This window comes from Schistocerca gregaria, chromosome 2 (assembly GCF_023897955.1).
Source record: "Schistocerca gregaria isolate iqSchGreg1 chromosome 2, iqSchGreg1.2, whole genome shotgun sequence".
Classification (NCBI taxonomy): Eukaryota; Metazoa; Arthropoda; class Insecta; order Orthoptera; family Acrididae; genus Schistocerca; species Schistocerca gregaria.
This window is the reverse complement of record NC_064921.1, coordinates 257,797,979-257,824,845: the sequence shown is the minus strand read 5'-3', so window position 1 is coordinate 257,824,845 and position 26,867 is coordinate 257,797,979. Positions and strand designations below refer to the sequence as shown.

General features: G+C 39.1%; 1 protein-coding gene across 7 annotated transcripts in view; it reads right to left on the bottom strand.

Moving 5' to 3' along the window:
• Window positions 1-10,372: 10,372 nt before the first annotated feature.
• LOC126336813 (long-chain-fatty-acid--CoA ligase 4) overlaps window positions 10,373-26,867 on the bottom strand; it is a 249,793-nt gene continuing 233,298 nt past the window's right edge. For all 7 annotated transcript variants that reach the window (XM_050000864.1, XM_050000869.1, XM_050000865.1 and 4 more), the window contains 7 exons: window positions 20,622-20,819; window positions 20,352-20,488; window positions 20,133-20,272; window positions 16,670-16,842; window positions 13,573-13,836; window positions 12,547-12,819; window positions 10,373-11,527 (listed from right to left, as the gene is read on the bottom strand). In XM_050000864.1, the coding sequence (XP_049856821.1) occupies window positions 11,373-11,527; window positions 12,547-12,819; window positions 13,573-13,836; window positions 16,670-16,842; window positions 20,133-20,272; window positions 20,352-20,488; window positions 20,622-20,819 (1,340 nt within the window). In that variant the 3' untranslated portion in view covers window positions 10,373-11,372. The remainder of the gene's footprint in view (window positions 11,528-12,546; window positions 12,820-13,572; window positions 13,837-16,669; window positions 16,843-20,132; window positions 20,273-20,351; window positions 20,489-20,621; window positions 20,820-26,867) is intronic.

The following is a 26,867-nucleotide window of genomic DNA, read 5'->3' as shown; positions in this document are numbered from 1 at the left end:
TCGCCGAAAGGGCACATGCTCCTGAAAATACTCCCTTACTTTAATCTCTAGATAGATAGATAGATAGATAGATAGCTAGATAGATAGAGATCCAGCGATCACAGGCCCTGCAGACCATGCGCTGCTTCCACAAACTGCCTCCATTCTTTCTGTTTTGTGCCCAGTTCCTCTAGTTGTCTTCAATTCCCAGGGCTGCTAGTTGCTTCGCCAGGTCATCCATCCAGTGGAGCATTTGGTGTTTGGTTTCCCCTCTAGTGCTATCTTTGTCTTCCATCTGGCATACAGTCTACATGGCCCACCCATTGTATTCATTTGCTCATTATCTTCTGTAGGATACTTTGTTGCCACATCAGAAGGTAAATTTCCTCATTTTTCGTCTTCCTCCATTCACTGTTATCTAAAAATGGTCCCCACATCTTCCTGATTACTGTTCTTTCAAATATTAATAGTTTTTCCTTTTCTTGCTTAGTCATGCTCCATGTTTCTGAACCGTACATTACTGCTGGGCTTATCACTGTGTTGTAGATTTTCATCTTAGTGTTCACCGAGATTAATTTAGAGCCGAGTGTCTATCTGAGGGAATGCAAGCATTTCATTCCCACTGCTATTCTTTCCTTGATATCCATTTTTATGTTGTTGTCCGTGGTAAACCAAGATTCCAAGTATCTGAACTGGTGTACTCTCTTGAACATCTTGCCATCCATCTCAAGAAATTCTTCCTGCTCTTTTCTTCTTCCTAACTGCACGAACTCTGTTTTGTCTCAATTCACCTTCTGTGCATAATTGTCCATTTTCTGGTACATTCCTTTCAACTCATGCTTTCATTCACTTAGTAGTACTATGTCATCTGCATATGCAAGACAATTTAAGTTACTGTCCATCTCTACTCCAGCCCACTCCTGTTGCATACACTCTTATTACTTTCTCTAAGATTACATTGAACCTAACACATGAGAGAGCATCGCCTTGTCTGAGGCCTGTCTCAATCTGTAATGTTTCTGATGTGGCTCCTCTGACACATACTGCTGCCTTTGACCCTTCCATATACGCTTGCACCATGCTCACTAGCTTCTCAGGGATTCTGAAGTCATGCAGTGCATTCTATAGGCTATTCCTGTGGATGCTGTCATATGCACATTCTAAATCGATGAACAGGCTGTAGAATATCTTTATCATATTCCCAGTGTTTTTCAAACAATTGTCTTAGTGAGAAAATATGATCTATTGTCGATCAGTTTGGTCGAAAGCCAGCTTGGTACTCCTGTATGTTGTTCTCTATGAATGGTTGCAATTTTCTGAGGATAATTGACAGCACCATATACGTTACATTCAACAAGCTGATTCTTCTTTAGTTACTGCATTCCATTTTTCTTCCCTTCTTGTATATTGGGCATATTATAGCCAATTTCCATTCTTCTGGCAGTGTCGTCTCCTCGTGTATCAACTAGATCAGTTTATATATCTCAGTGTAAGCTCTCACCTCCCTGCTTGATTAATTCTGATGCTATTCTGTCCTCCCCTGGGGCTTTGTTGTTTCTGCGTCCTTTGATTGCAATCTTCATGTTTTCTTCACTAACTTCCCATTCTTCTTCATCTTTCCTTTCCTCCAAAGTGTTTGCAGGTAATATCTCATCTGGGTCTGGGTGATTCAACAGTTCTGAGAAGTATTCTTTCCATATTTCTACAAGAATAGTGTGCATCCATCCTTTTTGCGAGTTCCTTCTCCTAGCCATCTTGGCTCTTGTACCGCCACCAGGTCCAGTTTATATCAGTTAATTTCCGAGATGAATCCTGGTCTGTAAAGGCTCTGAACATTCCAAGATCAAAAATTAAAATTTCTAAATCATATACCGTTTTTCCTTTGCAGTTTTCATATTCCATTGTATCCATCCACATCCAAGGCAAGTTTGTGTTTCGTAACAAAGAGGTGTTTTTTTCCTCCCAGGATTGGGTTTTTAACCCAATGCCCAACCCTCCTTTATCCAAGCTTGGGGTAATTTCTAGGCTTACACTAATGAATGTTTTCCATATACAATAATGCTTTGATGCTTTAGGGGACAAAAAACAAAGTCAATCCACCCACTATCACAGTATTATTTAGCTGAGTTTGCAGTCTCAACCTGGCTGTTGGTAAATAACTAAGTTACTTATAAAAAAACATTTCTCGTAAAGGTAAGAAATTAATGTGCAGTACTGATGCTCTGCCATGGTAAGTACATAAAGTACTGTTTAGCTGTGAAGTTGGGGAGCAGCTAACACAAAACATTCCCAGTCTAAATAGACAGCACTGGTGCACAGATGCTTGACAAACTGAATTGAAATGACTTTTGAAATAAGAACTTAGCTCTCTGTATGTTCCACAAAAGATTCAGCAATAGTTTATTAAATTATAAGGCACTCCTTTGACTTCCCAACTGAGGTGTTAAAACAAGTTACACTGAATGGTCTAAGAAAACATTCCAAAAGGTCCATTGGAAAGAAACTATATGCTGTGCCATTACTTTAGCCACTTGAAAGTTTGCTGTTCAGTGTGAAAAAACATTTGAGCATTATATTTCTTTCTGCTTTCTTTTGCAGTGATACCGCACTGTGCAAGGTATACGAATAGATCCTAGAGAGCAGAATCTGAACAAAAGTGGAACAAACATAGAGGTACAGCATAGCTTCAGACCTGGTGGGTCAACTGTTGACATATTTGCAGTGAGGCAGCACCAGAAGCACCATTATGAATTTTGAAGACCTTGTGATGGCCCTTCTCAATATAGAAAGGCTTTTGATGGCATCTGTAGAAGACAGGTCTGGGAAGCAACAGGGAAGAAGAGTGTGGAAAAGAGACAACAAAAAAAGTGGTGGAGATGTACTGTAGGAGTCTAAGTTGTGTGAAAGTGGGAAATGAAAGAACAGATTGGTTCAAGTTAACAAGTGGTGTGAAACAAGACAGTGCATTGTCACTTCTCTTCACTGTGGCCTTGTATAAGATAACTAGGTCGCAGAAAAAAACTGGAAATAAGACTGAAGCAGTGGTGTCCACAGGTGACTTCATGATCTGGGGAAATGGAGGAAAAGATTCAGAAACAGCCGTGTGCTTGGGAAAAAATGTGTGACAGTATGGAATGAACGTCCATAACAACAAATGTGAGATCTAAATTACAACTAGAAAGATAGTAACTAGCAAAACAAGGCGAACAACTGAAGGTTGAGTGTGTCAAGTACTTTGGAACTACGACGGGGGAAAATAAAAAGCTCAGTGAATGTGGCAGATAGGAGCCTGGTTTGGAAGAACAGTGTATCACAAAAAAGCAAAGTAGTATTATACAGAAGTTACTATATCCTTATACTGACATATGCAGCCAAAACATAATTAAAAGGGATACAGACATTACAGGCATGTGAAATTAATTTCCTCAGAAGCAGGACAAGCAGAACAAGGGGAGAGAGGACAAGGTAAAGGAAATAGTGAATGAGGAACCCTTGCAAAGCAGGATAGGTACATCAAAGCTTAGATGAAATGGACACAAAAGAAGAATGGAAAACATTGATTCCAAGAACTTACATGAAATGGAGATGTGAAGGAAACAACCAAGGCGTAGATGGCTGAAAAGTGGAGGAGAGCATTGAGAAAAAATGAGGGGATGATTGGACCAGAGTGAACACGGAAAGATGGTGCAAAAACACGACTAAATGGCGAGGATTGTGTTCCATGCAGACAGTCTGGGGCTAGAAACTGTTTGAGACAGTAATTTTTTTTCTAAGTTGGTCATTGAGTTTTCTGTGGCTTGTACGTGAAATGAGTAGCTTCAGTTTTAGTATACATTTTCAACCTGTTATTACACCAGATATCTTTATTTAGAATCTGAATGATGCAATTTAGGGGCATTTTTTCAAAAGTTCATAAATGCAAATAAGTATATTTTCAAGTCATTTTTAAATATGATACTAATTATATAAATGAGAACAAAATTTACACTGCTTTCATAAGAATGATTTCAAGTGTGTGACTTCTAAAAATTTTCCACTTTCTTATACTTGAGTAAAGTGAAAGTTTCAAAGCTTTTTCAAAAGTTGATAACTGCAATGATGGGAGTTCGAAGTTTTATTAACATAGGTTCATTTTCCATAAAAATTATGTAAAACAATACTTTTCCCATAAATGTTTGGTAACCAGAAGTGTAAATTAGTAACAAACATTGAAATACAACACAAAGTACAGACTACAACATTACTAAATCGGAAATATATTGGCCACTTTCAACAGTGTCATATTATTCTGCTCTTGGTACATCAAAGTTTGATACTTTTTTTCCTTGCTTATCCTGTTCTTTTGCCCTGTGGCTGCTTTCCCCAGTTCTTGGCTGCAATTCTCACTTTCCATGCCTCAAGCTCTTCAGGACTTCTGTAAGTGTGATTCTAGCAATACTCTGACTTCTCATTAGTCATCAATCACTTTTTATGCATCTTAGATCACAGGACTTTTAGTGCACTAGGCTATAGTTCTGTTGCTTCCCAATCTTTAATATCTTGGCAAGGCCATGTTGTTCCAGCACTATAGTACTCCGTCTGTGAAAGACAGCCGTTCTTGGTACTCTGATAATATTATGAAAAGGATAGCTGTTACCATAAGTGGAGACAGTCCCTGGCTGCTGATGCCAGCCTCAGTCTGGCCTCTGCAGTCAGAGACTGGTCACTCATGTGTAATGAAGGCCTTGGCTGAAAGCTTACTTTCTGGCAGTCTATTGTTGTGCCTATCTGTGACTCAACATCTCCACTATACGGTGAGTAGCAACTACCCTTTTCATAAGTCAAACTTTCCTGAGAGAAATAGAGCTGCAACCATGAAAAATGGAAATAATGCTCCGGTTTACTAAAATGTTTCTTCCATGAAGGTCATTAGTGTGCACATAAATGTATTTTACTGGTGGAGGCATCAGAAAAATGAATTTGGGATATTTTCCAACTGACAAACTTTCCAGGAAAATGCAATAGAGCAGAGGCTACTTAGTTGCATCCTTTTGGTCCTGTTTCAAGGTGAGTATAAAGAGCAATTCTTTCCTTTGTCTATGTTCAAGAATGAATCAAAGCATAAACTGTGTAGCCAAATCTGTCTTACTTCCTAGGGCTGTTTCCAGAATGAGATTTTCACTCTGCAGCAGAGTGTGCACTGATATGAAACTTATGGCAGATTAAAACGGTGTGCCTGACCGAGACGAACTTGGGACCTCTGCATTTCACGGGCACACAGTTTTAATTTCATTCTGGAAACATCCCCCAGGCTGTACCTCAGCCATGTCTCTGCAATATCCTTTCTTCCAGAAGTGTTAGTTCTGGAAGGTTCATAGAAGAGCTTCTGTGAAGTTTGGAAGGTAGGAGATGAGATACTGGCAGAATTAGAGCTGTGAGGGTGGGTCTTGAGTTTTCCTTGGGTCACTCAGTTGGTAGAGCACTTTCCCGCAAAAGGCAAAGGTCCCGAGTAAGTCTTGGTCTGGTGCATAGTTTTAATCTGCCAGGAAATTTCCTAGGGGCTCTTTCAACACCTATATGTTTTGACATTCATTATAGTGTGAGTAACTGTCTTAAGCAATGATGCAGTCTCTTCAGTTTTCGGCTGCAAACTTCCCCATTACACGAAATATCTAAATTTGGGAGTATCTGTACATCCCTAACGTTCAAATGTTTAAGCACATGCACTCTGGCCATCTTGTTTTCCTTGGGTTGAACTTCATTGAAGCACCATTCTCCTATGTTTCTTTCTTGATGTTCTTAGCTTTTGGTCATGTGATTACCATCTTTTAATTTAGTCACATCAGTTTTGTTTGAAGTATTTACATGAGAATATCTGAACCAAAGTGTAGTTTTGCATTTACTGAATTGCTGTAACTGATGAAGAGAAAATGCTGAGTTTGGCAAAAACATTCTTCTCAACACCATAAAACAGCAAATATCTGATTTGGACTAAACTGTTTCCAACTGGTTGTGTGTGGCAACAACCTATTTGTAAACTACAAAAATCTGAATTTTGAAAAATTAGCATTTGTTGTTGTTGTTGTTGTTGTTTTCAGTCCTGAGACTGGTTTGATGCAGCTCTCCATGCTACTCTATCCTGTGCAAGCTGCTTCATCTCCCTGTACCTACTGCAACCTACATCCTTCTGAATCTGCTTAGTGTACTCATCTCTCAGTCTCCCTCTACGATTTTTACCCTCAACGCTGCCCTCCAATGCTAAATTTGTGATCCCTTGATGCCTCAAAACATGCCCTACCAACCAATCCCTTCTTCTAGTCAAGTTGTGCCACAAACTTCTCTTCTCCCCAATCCTATTCAATACCTCCTCATTAGTTACATGATCTACCCACCTTATCTTCAGTATTCTTCTGTAGCACCACATTTCGAAAGCTTCTATTCTCTTCTTGTCCAAACTAGTTATCGTCCATGTTTCACTTCCATACATGGCTACACTTCAAACAAATACTTTCAGAAACGACTTCCTGATACATAAATCTATATTCGATATTAACAAATTTCTCTTCTTCAGAAACGCTTTCCTTGCCATTGCCAGTCTACATTTTATATCTTCTCTACTTCGACCATCATCAGTTATTTTACTTCCCAAATAGGAAAACTCCTTTACTAGTTTAAGTGTCTCATTTCCTAATCTAATTCCCTTAGCATCACCCAATTTAATTTGACTACATTCCATTATCCTCGTTTTGCTTTTGTTGATGTTCATCTTATATCCTCCTTTCAAGACACTGTCCATTCCGTTCAACTGCTCTTCCAAGTCCTTTGCCGTCTCTGACAGAATTACAATGTCATCAGCGAACCTCAAAGTTTTTACTTCTCCATGAATTTTAATACCTACTCCAAATTTTTCTTTTGTTTCCTTTACTGCTTGCTCAATATACAGTTTGAATAACATCAGGGAGAGGCTACAACCCTGTCTCCTTTCCCAACCACTGCTTTCCTTTCATGCCCCACAGCTCTTATGACTGCCATCTGGTTTCTGTACCAATTGTAAATAGCCTTTTGCTCCCTGTATTTTACCCCTGCCACCTTTAGAATTTGAAAAAGAGTATTCCAGTTAACATTGCCAAAAGCTTTCTCTAAGTCTACAAATGCTAGAAACGTAGGTTTGCCTTTCCTTAATCTTTCTTCTAAGATAAGTCATAAGGTCAGTATTGCCTCACGTGTTCCAACATTTCTACAGAATCCAAACTGATCTTTCCCGAGGTCGGCTTCTACCAGTTTTTCCATTCGTTTGTAAAGAATTTGCGTTAGTATTTTGCAGCTGTGACTTATTAAACTGATTGTTCAGTAATTTTCACATCTGTCAGCACCTGCTTTCTTTGGGATTGGAATTATATTCTTCTTGAAGTCTGAGGGTATTTCACCTGTCTCTTACATCTTGCTCACCAGCTGGTAGAGTTTTGTCATGACTGGCTCTCCCAAGGCCGTCAATAGTTCTAATGGAATGTTGTCTACTCTGGGGGCCTTGTTTCGACTCAGGTCTTTCAGTGCACTGTCAAAATCTTCACACAGTATCGTATCTCCCATTTAATCTTCATCTACATCTTCTTCCATTTCCATAATATTGTCCTCAAGTACATCGCCCTTGTATAAACCTATATACTCCTTCCACCTTTCTGCCTTCCCTTCTTTGCTTGGAACTGGGTTGCCATCTGAGCTCTTGATATTCATACATGTGGTTCTCTTATCTCCAAAGGTCTCTAATTTTCCTGTAGGCAGTATCTATCTTACCCCTAGTGAGATAAGCCTCTACTTCCTTACATTTGTCCTCTAGCCATCCCTGCTTAGCCATTTTGCACTTCCTGTCAATCTCATTTTTGAGACGTTTGTATTCCTTTTTGCCTGCTTCATTTACTGCATTTTTATATTTTCTCCTTTCATCAATTAAATTCAATATTTCTTCTGTTACCCAAGGATTTCTACTAGCCCTCGTCTTTTTACCTACTTGATCCTCTGCTGCCTTCACTATTTCTTCCCTCAGAGCTACCCATTCTTCTATTGTATTTTTTCCCCCATTCCTGTCAATTGTTCCCTTATGCTCTCCCTGAAACTCTGTACAACCTCTGGTTCTTTCAGTTTATCCAGGTCCCATCTCCTTAATTTCCCACATTTTTGCAGTTTCTTCAGTTTTAATCTACAGTTCATAACCAATAGATTGTGGTCAGAGCCCACATCTGCCCCTGGAAATGTCTTACAATTTAAAACCTGGTTCCTAAATCTCTGTCTTACCATTATATAATCTATCTGATACCTTTTAGTATCTCCAGGGTTCTTCCATGTATACAACCTTCTGTTATGATTCTTGAACCAAGTGTTGGCTATGATTAAGTTGTGCTCTGTGCAAAATTCTACTAGGCAGCTTCCTCTTTCATTTCTTAGCCCCAATCCATATTCACCTATGTTTCCTTCTCTCCCTTTTCCTACTGACAAATTCCAGTCACCCATTACTATTAAATTTTCGTCTCCCTTCACTATCTGAATAATTTCTTATTTCATCATACATTTCTTCAATTTCTTCATCTGCAGAAGTAGTTGGCATATAAACTTGTACTACTGTAGTAGGTGTGGGCTTCATATCTATCTTTGCCACAATAATGCATTTACTATGATGTTCGTAGTAGCTTACCTGCATTCCTATTTTCCTATTAATTATTAAACCTACTCCTGCATTACCCCTATTTCATTTTGTGTTATAACCCTGTAGTCATCTGACCAGAAGTCTTGTTCCTCCTGCCACCAAACTTCACTAATTCCTACTATATAACTAACCTATCCATTTCCCTTTTTAAATTTTCCAACCTACCTGCCCGATTAAGGGATCTGACATTCCACGCTCCGATGTGTGAAATGCCAGTTTTCTTTCTCCTAATGACATCCTCGAGTAGTCCCCGCCCGGAGATCCGAATGGGGGACTATTTTACCTCCGGAATGTTTTACGCAAGAGGACGCCATCATTTAATCATACAGTAAAGCTGCATGCCCTCAGGAAAAATTATGGCTGTTTCCCCTTGCTTTCAGCCGTTCGCAGTACCAGCACAGCAAGGTCGTTTTGGTTAATGTTGCAAGGCCAGATCAGTCAGTCATCCAGACTGTTGCCCCTGTGACTATTTAAAAGGCTGCTGCCACACGTTTGTCTGGCCTCTAAACAGATACCCCTCCGTTGTGGTTGCACCTACGGTACGGCCATCTGTATCGCTGAGGCATGCAAGCCTCCCCACCAACGGCAAGGTCCATGGTTCATCGGGGGCTTTTACCGACTAAAAATGCTGAATTATTACTATGCACATAGTGCAATCTCCTTCAAATTGGAAGCGCTGAAAACAATTTCTTGCTGTATTTCTGTATGTCTACTATCCAGTTTTGGCCTTTAAAGTTATTGCTTTGTTTCATACTTTATATCAATCCAACGCAATATAAGGTAGATTACCTTTTGTGATTGAAGAAACCATGGTAGGTATCTATTACTTACCACTTTGTTGCATTTTTTTCACCGAGTTTCAAATTTTTGACTCCTAGTGAAATCTAGTGCTAGAATTTCAAGTTACCCTTTCTCACTTCAAAATCTTTGTGTGCTTGTTTTCCTGTAAAATTAATGCATATTTTAAATGGTAATGCCTCGTTTCAGATCAATCTGCACAATATTTTTGTCAGTATAAAATCAACCTTGAGACTGGAATAAAATGCTGTAGGACTTGTTTCAGTTTTGGACACTTATCCCATCTCTTGTTTCTGTCTTCAACTTTGCCAACCAATCAATATCTTTTATATTTATAATTTACTTATGTAGTGTGAACTTCACTTTTCTATCATCTGAATGTAATCCCTGATAAGGTAACATGCAACATCAAATTTAATGTTTGAAATTTCTAGTTAATTTCATTGTTGGAAGGCAATGGTGGCTCAAGAGCTGCAGTCTCATCACATCTGTCTTCATACAATTACTTTTCTTAGTTTATTAATTATTTATCTTAATTGTGAAGGCTAATTAAGTGTGTCAGCTCCCACCTTTTAGTGAGGATTTCAAATAACTAAGGTTGAATGTTTTGCTTTGAAGTCTATAAAACTGCTGGATTCTCACTGTCCTAAAACATCTGAAAGAGTAACTGTGGTTCCCCGTATTAACTAGGAATGCAGCTCTTCTGCTCCAAGTTACTGTGGAGACCACAATTTACTTACAGTTTGTAGTCAGAATCTTCTACAGTTAAAGCCTCATTTTACAGTCACACGATTCCTTACATCCTATTACATAACATCATTGGACGGAGTTCTGAGAACTTCATATATTGGGAAGCAATTAAATTACACACTACGGGTTTCTCACCTTACCTATGATTTGAGGAAATAAATAGTGTAACAGCAAAATTAGATTTATTGCACATACAAATATCTGTACACATGATTTATACATACTGAAAATCTTTACAGCTCTATTTGACCACTTTTAGCCCCACATGATTTATGTACACAGTGCAACTCTTCCACATACAGTACTATGTAGGAATGTGTGTACAAGGTACACCGATGATTGATGAATTCTTACAATGTGGAAATATGAATGTTTACAAATGTTTAGCACCTTATCCAATTTATCAATTTTACATATGAACAATGTATATATGACCTGTGATTGTACTGCTGCTGTACATTGTATTTTAATGCAGCAGAAATGTTTACAATAATAATTAAAGCTGAATTAAATTATTTGAATACAAACTGATCTCAGATCAAGATGTGAAGCAGAAATGCTTCTTTTCACTTCATCCGTAACAACTCACATCAGTACACTAACGAAATTAAACTTATCTGGGCATTATTTCACAACAGTGCAAAAAAGGCTTTGCGTGATGTATAATGTGATACTAAATAATTTCATGTCATGTTCATAGTTTATAAGTCAACTGGTGCCTATTCACAGCACATGAAAAAACAACATCCATGCACTGCATGGAATTCTTAAAATTACTGTGCATAGCATTTATGAAATAAGATGATCTCTTGAGCCTATATAATATATTTATGTAAACCAGTACTTTGACATCACTTCAAAAGTTCTGCTTAGCTGCTCAGTTTCGAAAGTTTGCAAAAAATATAAATTACAAATGACTGCCCTAAACAGGAATTGCAATAAATACACTCACTAATCACTAAACACAGCAGTAACAAAAATATACATAATGTGTCATTCTCACACAGTCAAATGTTCCTACAAATTCAAATAACTTATACTTTCTTGTACTTTAACTTCCACCCCAATTAGATGATTAGAACCACAGCCAATCTGAAGAGCCTTCCAGCTCATTTCCAGTCCATTGCATTTTAATTTCCAAATCCTTTCTGGATTACTCCCACAATCATGAAGCATACATTCTGTTTATTTCGTGCTGGTATCGTTCTTGAATATCCTTGCGTTTCAGTTTGAAAGCTGCTGTCACCAGTCCCATATCAGGCGACCAAACTTCCGTACAGAGCTTTATAACAGCTGGCATTTCAAACTTTTCTAATTTACCTGTAACAAATATTCATCATTATTTTTGCACTAAGTATTAACTCATTGTACATTGAAATATTTAATTTTTAAGTAACTGGTAACCTTAGAATTCACAGATTAATACTTTCACTTTTTAAGAAACTTAAGATATGAGTAACCTTCTGCAAATTTTTGGGTTAACAGAATTCCCAATCTGAGAAAGAACTGAAAAATGTTAGGTGTTCAGATATGCACGAAGATTACCGACTTGGCAAAACTTAACTGACTGAACACCCATTAGCCCCACTACAGGTACGCCACCTCGTTCCCATCCCAAAACAAAATCTTGCAAATCAATTTTAAAGTATCTTGTTACAAAATGGTATTCTGTTCTGAAATTTGTTTTTGAATTTTATTCTCAACATAAAATGTTAACATTAGGTTTTCAGTAACAAAATTGGTGTAACAATATAGTCAAGTCTGAACATTCAGAGAGTGAACTATGAACTGGATGAGGAACAAGCACAGCAAAACTTTTTTAGATCAACAGGCTTGATGTGTTGCCCAAAATTACAAACACTTCAAACTTTTTTGCATGCTGAGTTTTGTTACAATGCAGCAAATGTGATATGGATATAATTCAACTATGATAGAATTAAAGGAAAGATGCTTTTTTCCACTTACCCCATTTCAAAGTTTAGTTAAGCCATAATGCTGTGCTGGTTTGAGCAGCACTGGATCAAAGAATGAACTGATTTATCAACCCATGAGAACCAACTCTTGTGATTACATAATGTACCTAGTAATTGGAACTTTTGTTGTTAGCCCTTACACACACCCCCTTTAAAAAGTATACAGTGAGTAAAGATGACTCACTAAATCTGTATTTTTAAAAATCTAGTGATTGTGTTGGTATTGTTGGTGTTTAATTGAAGTTAAAATGTTAACTCACTGGATGGACGTATTGAAAAATTTTAAGCTACCAAAGTATAGGTTTTATCTTAAACTCATTTTACCACCACACAAAAGACGAGAATCTTATCGTTTTGGAAACTTACATTTCTTTCCATGTTCAGCAATTTCTTGAAGAACAGCCTTCTCAACTGCTGGATTTACACAAAGATTTTCAAATGTGTCATTAATTCCAATCTTCTTGGCAAGTTCTTCTAGATGAGGCTGGCTAGGTACAACTAATGCGACAGCATACGTCTTTGTAGGATCCCCATACAGACAAATGTTTTCTATAACTGGGCAGGTTTTCAATTCAGATTCTACTTTCCCCAATGATATATATTCTCCCATCTGCAGCTTCACCAAGTCCTTTTTGCGATCTGTGGATAGATTAATGTGTTACTTTTAAGTATGTAAAAATTAATTGTACAAGTGTGATGTGTGTACTTTCACCACTGATTCTCAACTGCAATGGACATATGATTTTACAAGCACACATGTCAGCTCAAATTCTATCAAGATACTTTACGGCAAGCTAGAGGTGTGCCAAGTTTGACACTTTTACATTAAAATTATAGGTAACTGAATGCAATATATCAACTATGTATATAAACCACAAATGCACTGTAATATAATGAAAGCTGAACCAAATATGAATTGTATTACAGGACTGTTAGTAGTAGGGCAGTGAGGACAAGGAATTTTTTCAACAGATGCAAAGAACTGTTCATATTTTTAGCCACTATTCAGTTCTTTTGCCAACATCTAAAGAAGATTTCTTCTACTCTTGGGAGTAAAAATTTGTGAACTACCATATACCATCTCATATGCCTTCCACATTATTAAAAGGATAGAACATAGACCACTATTATATAATACTGCTGGGTTGGCATGCCAAAAATAAGTACCAGCAGTTATGTTTAACTGATATCTAAAATTTTAACATAATAATTTTAAGTAATTTGGAACTACGCTTGCAGAATAAAAGTCAGTGGTTCAGCATTTTAAATACGATTTAGGAATTGTGGAATACAGTAACTCAATTAGTACCGTCACAATGCAGTATTGTCTGTAAATACAGATTTCTTTGAAATTTAAGAAGTCTCAAACAGGAAAATAGTTTCACAACTCACCAATGATTTTTATAACACCATCTTCATGGATTTCACCAATATCACCAGTCTTAAACCACCGTCTTCCATCTTCTTCAAAGAAGTCTTCTTTTGTCTTTTCTGGATTTTTGTAATAACCTGGTGATATGTTGTCACCACCTATAAGAATTTCTCCTCGGGGATAAGGTTTATCTCTCACCCTGTAATGTCCTTCTTCCCAGTCTGTAAGTCTCACATCACAAACAGTTGTTGGTCCACCTACACGGCCAGTAGTTTCATCATGAACTGTAAAGAGAATAAATAACTTCATGCTAATATATTTATACTGAAGATAGCAGCTGTGATTACAGAAACATTATACTGTTAACTAATCCACATACCAATTTGCATACCAAACATTTACTTGATTGAAGGCTGGAATGGTAAAAATCTTAAGTAGCAACCATTATACATCAAGACTGGGTGATAGGACCAACAATTTAGATGATTTATATGTATCAGGCTTATAAATTTTGCAGTTCAGATTCTGTGGACGCCTATAGAGAACTGGCATCACAAGAGATTATATAAAATGTAAAGTGATTAAACTACTAACATCTGGTATACAACTTGGCAAGTGAGGCTTACATAAAATGCTATCTACATCTATATTCATATTCTCCAAATCATTTAAGTTCATGGTAGAGTACAGTACATGCAAATGGAAAATGGCGGAGATCTTGATAGGTGGTTAACATTATGATCACAAATTAGTCTCTCACATCAAGTATCTGTGTGTGTCCATCCAAAGTGACTATTAAACTGTGTGCATATGGAGTATCGTCCCAGTTGTGTGACTGGATTCATGATTTCCTCTCCGAGGTCACAGTACATAGTGATAGCCGGTAAAGCATAGAGAAGAACAGAAGTGACACCTGGCATTCCGCAAGGTAGTGTCATAGGCCCTCTGCTATTCCTGATTTATATAAATGATCAAAGTGATAATCTGAGCAGTTCCCTCAGATTTTTGCAGATAACACTAATTTACCATATAGTAAAACCAAGACAATCGACTCCAATCGCAAAATAATCTAGAGAGAATTTTTGTATGGTGCGAAAAATGGCAATTGGCACTAAAAGAAAAGTGCGAGGTCATCCACATGGGTACTAAAAGAAATCTAATAAATCACACCAATCTAAAAGCTGTCAATTTAACTAAATACCTAGGAATAAGAATTACGGGCAACTTAAATTGCAAAGACCACATAGATAATATTGTGGGGAAGGTGAATGCTTTGTTGGTAGAACACTTAGAAGAAGCGACAAACACACTAAAGAGACAGCCTACATTACACTTTTCCATTACACTTGTCCTCGGCTGGAATATTGCTGCGGGGTGTGGGATCCTTACCAGGTAGGACTGACGGAGGACATGGAAAAGTATGAAGGGCAGGCCGTTTCGTGTTTTCACACAATTGGGGTGAGACGATATGTGAGCTGAGGTGGCAGTCACTGAAACAAAGGCAGTTTTCTTTGCGCTGAGTTCAATCACCAACTTTATCTTCTGAATGCATAAATATTTTATTGGCACCCGCCTGAACAGGGAGAAATGATCATCATAATGAGAAAGAACTCAGAGCTCGAACAGAAAGATTGAGGTGTTTCTTTTTCCCCACACACCATTCAAGACTAATGGTAGAGAAGCAGTATGAAAATGGTTCGATGAGGCCTCTGACAGCCACTTGAGTGTGAATTGCAGAGTAACCATGTAGCTGTAGAAAGTGCAAGGAGGTAGAATGACCATAAATTTAGCTGTGGAGAACAAGAGTCAGATTTATTACATTATTACCCGTGAAAGAGATCACTAGAAATTTTTTTCTATTTTTGTTACTTAAGCCACTGCCCAATTGGAGTGACAAAAGTTTGCATCTTTCAAAGAAACCACAGGGTTAATTGTGAACTCTCATACTCTCATACATGGTCAAATCAGTGGAAATCTTTACAATGTAAGAGTTTTGCACCGTGAAAAATCTCCCACAAATGTTCACCTCATATTCTAAAGTCAGTCCAAGAATCACTTCCCAATGCTTGTCTCTCATCAAGTCAATGATAAAAATAGTGACACTTGAGCTAGTACAGGAGGAGGATTCTCTCATTTCTTCCTCTGCAAAAACAGGTGGTTAGTGATATACAAATTTAGAGGTAGAAATGGTGAAAGGGAAGAGAAAAAATGGCACTTTTAAACCAAGATATTCCATTTTGGAACATTTTGATAATGTAAAGGGTTGGCACAAAGTTTTAAACACAAAATTTCTAAGCTGACCTGTTTAGTGTGGAAATAGAATTAACCAAGCTTAGAGCACCTAAGCATAGAGCAGAAACTAACTTTAACAACATGGCAATAAGAGAAATTGGGGGAGCAGTTAGAATGATTAAAACCATTAACCATTTGTTTTGTAAATTTATGGTTAGTATCTCATGTAAATCTAGTTGCTGAATTGATGAGGGTTAGCAGAGTCAACATATGTTTTCATGAACTGCAGTCTGATCAAGATTTGTATATGTCAAGAGCACAAGCCATAAGATAGAAATATATTGTATTTCTGAATACTATTTGAGATATTAAACATTAAAAGTAGCTTATATGACTCCATGTCATTACAGTAAAACATTTATGTTATAGACGCAGCTCAACAGTTTTTCCATTTGTATTCCAGCCAGGGTGTTCCATACCTCATTGGAGTTTGAATAGTAACATTATGTTTTCCTCTTTTAATGTGGCAACATTTAAGAAAATAATTTTTTAGAAGATGTAAAATTAGACAATCCAAGCATCAATTGGCTATCTGTCACATGGAATTCATCTGCCAATTTATTTTTCCCTTCCACTTTAAGAGTATTATCACCACTCCAGTTCACACATGCATCTTAATATGGCCCACTCATTTTTTTGTGGGTAATACTTACAACCACCTTTGGGTTGATGACTTTATATGGGAGCTTCTAGCACATGAAATGTTAAGAGCACGCAGACATTTCCAGTACAGCAACTAAGTACATTAACTTAAAATTCACACTTTTGAATGCCACAGCAAACATTAACAGGCTAAAGGTAACTTCAGATAGTTTTACAACTTACCATCCATAACTGTGGCAGCTGAGCAGGTTTCTGTAAGTCCATAACCTTGAATGACTTTCACACACAGGCAAACTTTTACGAGTTCATGAGTGTCAGGAGAGAGGGGGGCACCACCACTCATTATCATACGAACTCTACCTCCAAGTAGTTCCCTTGGTTTCCTGAACACCAACCTGAGAAATAAAGTTTTATGAAACTCTCCTGACATAGCCTACAAACAAAAGTTTATTTGTAAGATCAACAGCCAACTTTTTTGTAGCATGGCAACTCATGAATTTAAGGTTCTGCCAAGCTGACTCTTTACTAAATGTTCTATAAAATTATTTCTCATTTTAGTGGACCATTTTAGAATTACAGATACATTCAAATATATTAAAGTGAGCTCCAACATATTTGGCAGCAAAATTTTTTGCAAGATATTTATCAACATCCATTCATAACCTTTTCCTGATTATCAGAACTAATTCTGTAAAGTTTGGAAGATTGGAGACGAGGTACTAGCAGAAGTAAAGCTGCGAGGACCGGGCGCGAGTTATGCTTCGGTACCTCAGATGGTAGGGCACTTGTGAGAGGCAAAGGTCCCAAGTTCGAATTTGTCGGTAACACAGTTTTAATTTGCCAGGAAGTTTCATATCAGTGCACACTCCACTGCGGAGTCAAAATCTAATTGTAGTGCAAGACTTGACAACCAACTGAATGTTTGGCGAACAAGTCTATGGAAATTTACTAATAATGTAACAATTTCACACTGAGTCATCAAACAGTGGTCAATGTGGTAAGGTATATACTCCTTTGACTCAAATTTCTGCAGAATCGCTGATTAGTCAAGGCCCAAAATTTCATAAAAATAATTCTTTTCTGTAAATTTGCCATACAAGGTTTACAACCTGTGAATTTTGAGCCTTTTGTAATTTTGTCTTCCTCAAAAGGATTATTGAAAAATCTGAGCATTTCTACAACTTAATGCGGCGTACAAATTTCACCAGATCTATTATAGTTACCTTTACAATCCTGTAAATACTTTTCCTGTGGTGAAAACTACATGAGTAAATGGTCACTTTTTAACACAGCAATGAGCAATAGTGGGCAGCTATGTATCCTTTTAAATGCGTTTCTCACCAGATACCAGTAATCTTTTTCAGAGTGATATAGTACTATCAAAACTTTTCAAAACAAAACTGAAGCTTTACAATTCAACAACAGTTATTTATATTGTTAATTTTTGTTTTGCATTGATGGATATATTTATTACTTCATTTAACCAATTCATGTTTATTATAATGCTAGTTAGCATTAACTGGATGGTGAAATTCATACAAGGAAGGCCAATTACAAATGTTACAGGTGGATTATTTAGTGGTAATTTCCTCCAGATATGTTTTTGCTACAAACAGATTTTGTTTTGTCATTTCACCTATTTACATAATTTTGGTGCAAGGTTTTCCAGCATAAGGAGGGAGAGCTATTTGCCCAACAAATTGTACAAAAATCTTAAGGGTGGTAAAGAACACATTTCAGATAATTAACAGCTTTTAGAGCAATGTAACTTGGCAGAAAGAGCGACTGGACAAATTACAAATTAAGTACCAACATTACCAAAGACTCAGAAGTGAAAGGAAAAGACAATGTCCTGATAACACATTTTTCAAAAAAAAGGAAATGCTTAAAGCGAAGACAACTTTCACACCAACAGTCGGTGCTGGTACTACCAACATTGTGTTTCAGACATATGACAGGCTCCGAGGTCAACAACTTTGTTTCATGTACCCATAATACTTCAAGGCAACTATGTGGTATCAGGTGGTGACAGCATTATTGCTGGAAAGTAGCAACTGTCAGTGTCCGCACAGTCTGTTATGGAGACCCCATTTGAAAGTTGAGAGTGTGCAACGGAGTTGCTTGCAGACAGCTGAGTCTCTGAATATATTACTAAGAGCAAAACTGGCCTTTTGTACAGGCACCAGATTACCTGTGCCACTACTGCCACTGAGTATCACTAGCTAAGAGCCACACAAAAATTCTTAGACGGCTCTCAACATGTTGCTGTGTATTTTTCATCCTATTCTTGTTTTCCTCTATATCCAATGGTGGGCATGGTTCCAGGCTGGACATAACCAACCAACCCACCCTGAGTGCCTTTTTAAAGTTATTCACTGAGCAAACATTTCCTTCTTATCACGCCCCCAAAAAGACAAGACTGAATTTAATCATTGTTTAGTCACCACACTGTGTTCTGTACTAAGGCAATGCTACTGCAGATTTATCTGGTTGAATCTGATTTAGATGATAGTGTTCATCAAAATGGTCTTCGACAGACAATAGGCCAATATACAGCATTCCACACAAGGAATCCCTTGTAACATGTTTGAGGCCAAGATGATCTGACAAGTTATAACAAATTCATTAGCAAAATGGAGGAATTTTGGATCTTGTAAAACGTGTGTATATGGTTGAGGACTGCACCTTTGGACTGGAACCTATCATGAAATTAAGTGAAATTATTGTTTTAACATATTGCTGAGGTCACTACAGATCCAACACGCTCTGTTTGGGAAAGTAGTAGTCTTTCAAAGTAATCTTCCCAGCATTTGTTTTTAGGAATTTATGAAAATCATGAACAACCTAAATCAACTACAAGACAGAGCTTTGGCTGCCATCATCTTGATTGAGTTTCAGTGTTACCATTGCATCATATCACTGCTTTTACTTCCAAACTATGTTATCTCTGACAATCCCACAGTGTTTCCCAGTTTTTGTTTTATGTCCAAAACGTGCAAGATCGATTTGTTTCCAGTTGAGGCATTTCTGTCTTAATGTAAAATTTACTTCACATTGGAGACCAAGATCTCTACAAGCTCTGAATTGGCAGGCATTATTAGTATGCACTATTACTTTTAACTGTTTCCAGCATGATCACAGCATAGCCCCAACTGCACATTCTGAAAGACCAGCACTAACTGCTATTATCTCTTTCGATGTAACTGATTCTTTACTATATTTAGTAAATGTATGATAACTAAATCATGTTAAGCAGTATGCCCTTTTCAACATTTTAATGAATTTACCTAGCCAGTTGTAATGGCACACACAGGCTAACAAAAAATTCAACTGAAGCATTAGCTTTCTCCACTTGCACAAATAATTGCCAGAGGTGCCAGGAACAATAAGTGACAAAATATTATAGGAGTGACTGAAGATTAAACTCTAAACCTTTTAAGTTTTGGTCCAGTACTTAGCTGTACTTAACACTCATCAAAAATACAAACAAAACTGGAAACTTTACCAGTTTTCAGATGAACCATGTATATGCCTTTTCCCAAAAACACATACATTGTCACTCTTAAATATCTAATATGTACTAGCACTTTGTTACCAAATTTTTTAGAGCATTATTATTTAAGTGGTTTACAGGCTCTTACAAAACTGTTAAGACTACCTATTTTCTCCAAACAAAATGTAGTACCTGTTAATCAAAGGTGTGTCAAAACCTCTTCTCATCCAGGTTTTCCTGTAGTTGAAAGCAAATGTAAATAGAGCTCTTTGGAATGCACCACTTTTTGTAACTTTGTCACCTATTCCTTTGGAAATACGATCCAGAATGAGCTGAAATCAGAAGTTTTATATAACATTGTGTTCCTAGTATATTTAGTGTGTACTGCAAGTAGAAGACTAGTATACTTACAGGTACACTAGATAAACATGTTGGCCGTAGGACAGAAGCATCTCCTTTCGTTCCTCTTTTGATTTTACTTGATGTGTCAATCATTGTTAATGGTGTTGAGTATCCAATAGGTACCCCACACAGCAAGCACACTGACTCTGAATAATAAATAATAAATAATTAATAATAATAATAATAATAATAATAATAATAATAATAATAATAATAATAATAATAATAATAATAATAATGAGTTAATAATTAAAATAGTTTTGGCGTAAATTTGCTTACCAACAAGAAGTTCAAAGACGTGAGCAAGGGGAAGGTAACCTAAAAACACATCAGCATCTGTAATTTTAACAGCATCCGAATATGCCTTCAGTGTGCTCATCATATTTCTGTGTGTCAGTAAAACTCCCTTGGGTACACCAGTTGAGCCACTTGTGTACATGATTATTGCAATGTCGTCAGGCGTTGGTGATACTCCACCTGTTGGAAATTAAGTGTTCACAATATTGCTGGATGTACTGATTATTTGAAATCTAAACACAGTAAGTCTTAAGTTTATAACTATGATCGCAATCTTAGATGAACTCAAACTGATAATTTCAAGCATAAATTCTTCCAAATAAAAAATGTACGAAGCTTTATTTAAGTGCACTTTTACCACTACATTTGTCTGATAGTGATGAACCCTTGTGATACTACATAATATGGGAAGAACCCTGCAGATTTAAGGGTTATGTTTACAACAGTATGTACATTAAACGATCAGAATTTTTACAAAAACCAATGTATTTCTTCATCTTTATATCTACTCTGTGAGCCACTTAATAATGAATGACTGACTTCCAAGATTGTCTTATTTCATTCACATATTGAGCAATAAAAATGTGACTCCTACATATGCCCTAATCTTATTTCATCCTCATGATCCCCGAGTGATATCTAGGGCAGTAGCAGCAAAATTATTGTACCTATTTCAAGATTGTGAAACCACTTGTTAGAATTACCCCTAAAATTTGAATGACGTGACATGCTTCAGAAAAAATCTCTCTCTCTCTCTCTCTCTCTCTCTCTCTCTCTCTCTCTCTCTCTCCCCATAATTACATAAAATGGAAATGTCCAAGTCTTGTGCCTTTGTCATTGTGTAACAATGCTTTTATGAAATAGCATCAGCTAACAATTTGACACTTGCATTGCTGAAGTCAAGTTGTATGGCACAATTCCAATTTTTTTTGTATACAGAGAAGCATTCAAAGTCTAGACAAAGCAGTATTTTAGTGTTTCAGAGGAACACACTGAATCTTTTTTTGCACTAAAATCTATTTCAAATCGTAGACTCAGTTTACGTATCTAAATTTTCCAAATGTCATTACAAAGGACAAACTTTGATATGTTTAATTTTTTGCCAAGTAGTTCAGTGTATGGAACCACAGTCCAAAGAGGAATTTGTGTGAAATTTACATTCATTTCACACCGACAAAGAGGTGCATTTGGAGAATACAAACTAAACCAAAAAATATGCACCACTTAAGGGTACAATTACATTGCAGTTTTAAGTCAATCCAAGTCTTCAAGACTTGAATGATGTGTTACACTGAGGTCACAGAAGTCATGGGATAGTACTGTGCACATACACAGATGACAGTAGTGTCGCATATGCAAAGTATGGAAGGACACTGTACTGGCAGAGCTGTCATTTGTGCTCAGGTGATTCACAGCTAAAAATAGAGACTTTGAGAACGACCCATAGAATATGCCATTGAGAAACAGAGGTCCTGAACTAAAGACTACATGTCCTTTGCCATATTGGTATGACAAACAGTAAAATGTCATCGACAGCTCGTGTCATTCACTAAATCGGCCGGTAACTAAGACTGCAAACAAATGAACTTAAGAGGTTAAAAAAGGGCATTCCTCAGGAAATTGTGAACTTTCAGGTTGAGGGGAGTGAGCACACACTGGTGGGGGACCACCACTTAAATGGCAATAGAGGCGGTTCCCAATACACAACATAGCCCACTCGCTGCAATGAGTGCATTTCAGCCGAGGCAAGACGAGGTCATCCAAGCTTTATTTCCCGAAACATGTTTCCAGTAAGGGACGACGAGTGGTGATGCCAAAGTGACCCTATCTGCTGACACACACACACACACACACACACACACACACACACACACACACGAGGGAATGGAGGAACAGGCAGGCCGAGATACAAGGATTGTAGCAGCAGCAGCAGCAGCAGCAGCAGCAGCAAACACCAAACTAAGGTCATTGGTCCCTTGTTCCCAGTAAAATAATTATACAAGGGAGAGAAAAACAGGGCATACCACACATTAACAGGAGAATGGAAGAACCAGAAGAACAACAGGACGACAACGAACAATACTATGGACAAAACACAAAAAGAAAACCAGAAAGAAGCAAGAAACAGGTAGAAGGGATAAAAACCAAGAGCATACAACATTGGCTGGCCGACCATAATAAAAAGGAAAAACCAGCCTTTGAGTCACATTAAAACATCCAGCCTAAATGCATTAGAGTGAACATTACATAGAATGATAAAACCCACAGTCATGTATAAAAGATAAAACTGAATTAGCCAATGAGGCATTGTCAGTTAAAATTAACGGCAACAAGTCTGGCACTGAAGAGTCCATCACAGGGCAACCAAGGAAGGACAGCTCGCCAAGATATGGGCCACTGTCAGCTGGGCACCGCACCAACACTGAGGTGGATCAGCGTGGTTCGGGAGGTAGCAGTGTCACCCAAGCGTGGCCAATGTGGAGCCAACAGAACCACAGGGTCCCTGTGAGAGGCCCACATGGAGATCTTCCACACATTCATAGTCTCCTTAATGGCACGCAGTTTGTGTGTATTGAGGTTATGCAATTCCATCTCCCAAAGCCACAAAACCTTGTGTAGTAGTACTGAATGCAAACCTGTTGCAGAGAAGCAGATATCCATAAGCCTGTTTGGCCAGTCTGTCAAAGTTTGTTTCCTGGAATTCCACTGTGACCTGGGATCCATACAACCACTGCCCAACTGGACCATTCCAGAGCATAGATGGACTCCTGGATGGTTGCTAACAAAGGATGACGAGGGTAGCACTGGTCAATAGCTTGAAAGCTGCTCAAGGTGTCAGTACACAGAAGAAATGATTCCCCAGGGTATGAACGGATGTGCTCAAAAGCACGAGATATAGCCACCAGCTCAGCAGTGAAAACACTGCAGCCATTGGGCAAGGAATTCTGCTCAATATGTCAACCATGGACATATGCGAAGCCAACAGGATCATCATCAGCCATCGAGCAGACTAAACCACTTCATGGCCGCAGTACACGTCAAGAATTGAGAGGAAGTGGCAGCGGAGAGCTGTGGGGTTAACAGAGTCCTTAGGGCCATATGAAATGTCCAGGCGAAGCCATGGCCTAGATATACACCATGGAGGTGTACGTGAATGGACCTCAACTACAGATGGTAAAGGCAAGGACTCCTGTTCAAAAAGAAGCGATCAGATACGAACAATTGGAAGCCCTGACCTGGGCCACTGATGCGGGAGATGAACCTCATGGGTGGGAAAAGGAGACGATTCGGATGCGCAGTAGAACTACGAACATGTGCAATGTAACTGGTCAGCAGTTGTGCTGCACGCCTCATCTACAATGGAGGGACTCTGGCCTCCACCAGAACATTGGTAACCAGACTCATCCTAAAAGCTTCTGTCACTAGGCGAACGCCATAGTGGTGCACTGGGTAAAGTACACGCAATGCTTAGGGCACCACCAAACGCTAAATCAGACACTCATAGTCAAGGCGGGATTGAACAAGAGCTGAAGCAGAATAGAGCAATCTGCACCTCAGTCGGTGTTCCTCTGTCAGCACAGGGCATTGAGGTGCTGCCAGCACTTCCACTTAAGCTGACGAATGTGAGGAAGCCAAGTCAATTGAGTGTCAAAAACAGTCCTATGATTTGATGTCTCCACTACAATGAATGGATTGTCATTAAGGTAAAGTTCTGGTTCCGGATGAACGGTACAACGCCAACATAAGTGCGTAACATGACTTTGCAGCCGAAAACAGGAAACTGGGATAGATACCATGACTGCCTTGTGGATGGCTCCCTGTAGGTGCCGCTCAGCAACACCAGTACTGGGGCAGCAGTACGAGCTGCAGTAATCTGCACACAGATAAGGTGAGACAGCCCTACAGCTGCTGCTGGTGGTCCATTAATGGCCACTAAAAATAGACACACTCAGTACAGAGCCCCTTGGGACCCAATTCTCCTGGATATGGAGAGGGGGGGGGGAGGGGAGGGAAGAGAGAACTATGAGAGGCACCAACTTTGACACTGAAAGTACAAAGCAACAGGAAATTCTGGATAGAGCTTTGGAAACCCCACTTTTATAATGCAGCAAGGATATGACAACTCCAAGTCGTGACACTTTCCGTAAATTAAGAAGATAGCAATCAGGTGTTGGCATCTGGAAAAGGCTGTTTGGATGGCAGACTTAAGTGTCAAGATTATCAGTGGTAGGGCGACCCTGACAGAAGCCGCCCTGACATGGAAGCAATAGGCCATGTGACACTAGGACCCAACCCAACCACCAACAAACCATACATTCTAGTCTCCGGGAAATGTGCAAGGGCACTGAGGAGCTCCCACTCTGTAAATGGGGTGTTAGTGTTACAGGATTGACTGTGGTGTGTCGTGAATTAGAGGACTTTCCCTTCCAGCTGCCGTTTAAGAGTGCGAAAGGCGGAGGGAAGGGGGGGGGGGTGTAATTCTTTGATGCAGAGGCTTGAGCATGATGCTCAGCAAAGTGCTCTGCAATCGCAATTGCATTGTTAGTTAACACGCTAACTATGTTAACACCAGAAACACCTGTTGGGGGGTCTGGTACTCTAAAACACGTTTGATCCTTTCCCAGAGTTGGGAAGGTGACATGGCATACAGTGGTCGAGACGTATATCTCAACAAACACTATTGCTTCTGTCGTTTGGTAAGCTTACGAACGCAAGCACGGAGCCATTTAAAGGCTATGAGATGCTCCAGGGCAGGGTGTCTCTTATGCCACTGTGTAGCTCACTGACACTCCTTAATTGCTTCATGTAAGTTCCAGCGACCACCAAGGGACTACCTATTGCCGGGAGGGGGGGGGGGGGGGGGCGGCGGCATCATAAGAGTGAGAAATCATGTTTTGTGCCGCAAAAACAATTGTTGTAGTCACCTGCTCAACCATCACATCTATGTTACCGTATGGGGGAGATTCAACAGTGAAAGGTGAAAGTTTCCCAGTCCACCTTGTTTAAAGCCCATCTGGGCAGGTGTCCATGGGCCTGATGCTGGGGCAGTGACAGCAAGATGGAGAAGTAGCCACTACCACACAGGTCGTCACGTGCTCTTCAGTGGGGAGATGGGAGAAGTCCTGGACTGCAGATTTATAAATCAATGGCCAAGTAACTACCATGAACCACACTGAAATGTGTGGCGGCCCCAGTATTCAAGAGGCAGGGGTCTAAGTGCGGCAGTGAAGTTCAGACATATCTGCCTCAGCCGGTAAGCATGGTGTAACTCCACAAAAGGTTGTGGGTGTTAAAATCTCAAAGTACGAAAGATTTAGGGAGCTGATCAATCAGTGCAGCTAATACATTCAGGGGTACTGCACCATCTGGAGGAGGTGGAGGAGGAAGATATACACTGTAGACTACTTTCCTGTGTCATCATTCTGACAGCTTCAAGAGGGAGTTTGAAGGGACAGTTTCACTACAGAGTGAGTTTAGGACAAACGAAAACTCCATCTGACGCTTTGTTCAAGTCGCTACAGCTCCTGTGATAGCCACGGAGGGCAGCTGTCCGCATTGCTGGTAACCAGGATTCCTGAAAGGCAATGCAGAAAGCAGGTGTAAAGCTTAACAGGTTCTGTAGCTCAGCCAGGCAGTGGAAAAAAACTGCCTCAATTCCACTGGAGGATGATGTGATCATGAGACTGACGTCATGCAACAACGAGGCAGTCTACACCCCAGGGTCACCTACTGCCACCAACTTATTTCCTGAGTAGTCTATATCTATGGTGTGAGGGTCTGGTGACATCTAGGTCCTAAGCAGATGCCATAATCTCCACCTCATCCTCAGCAGTGGTGTGGGTGCCACTGCTTTTCCCCTGGTCTTTGAGATTTTCTGTTTGGATTTCTCTCACTGCTCCTTGGGTTTCCCTGGCGAGGAGGACTTCTGTGATTCAGTTTCTGGGACAAACAGCTTTAAGCCTTACGACCAGCTGCTTTTGGGCTCTTCAGACATTGGCAGGTGTCATCTTTCCCACTAGCAGATACCTGGAATGGAAGTGACCCCTTCCTAGCAAGAGGAGCTGAAATAGTCTCCAACGCAGAAGTGGGGACTGATATCTTTGATTATTGGGGGGGGGGGGGGGGTGTGTCTCCCGAAGCAGGCGATGTAGGAGCAACAGGTAGGTTTTTTTGTTTGGGGTTTAAGGACGCTCAACTACTGAGGTCATTAACACCCAGTGACAATTG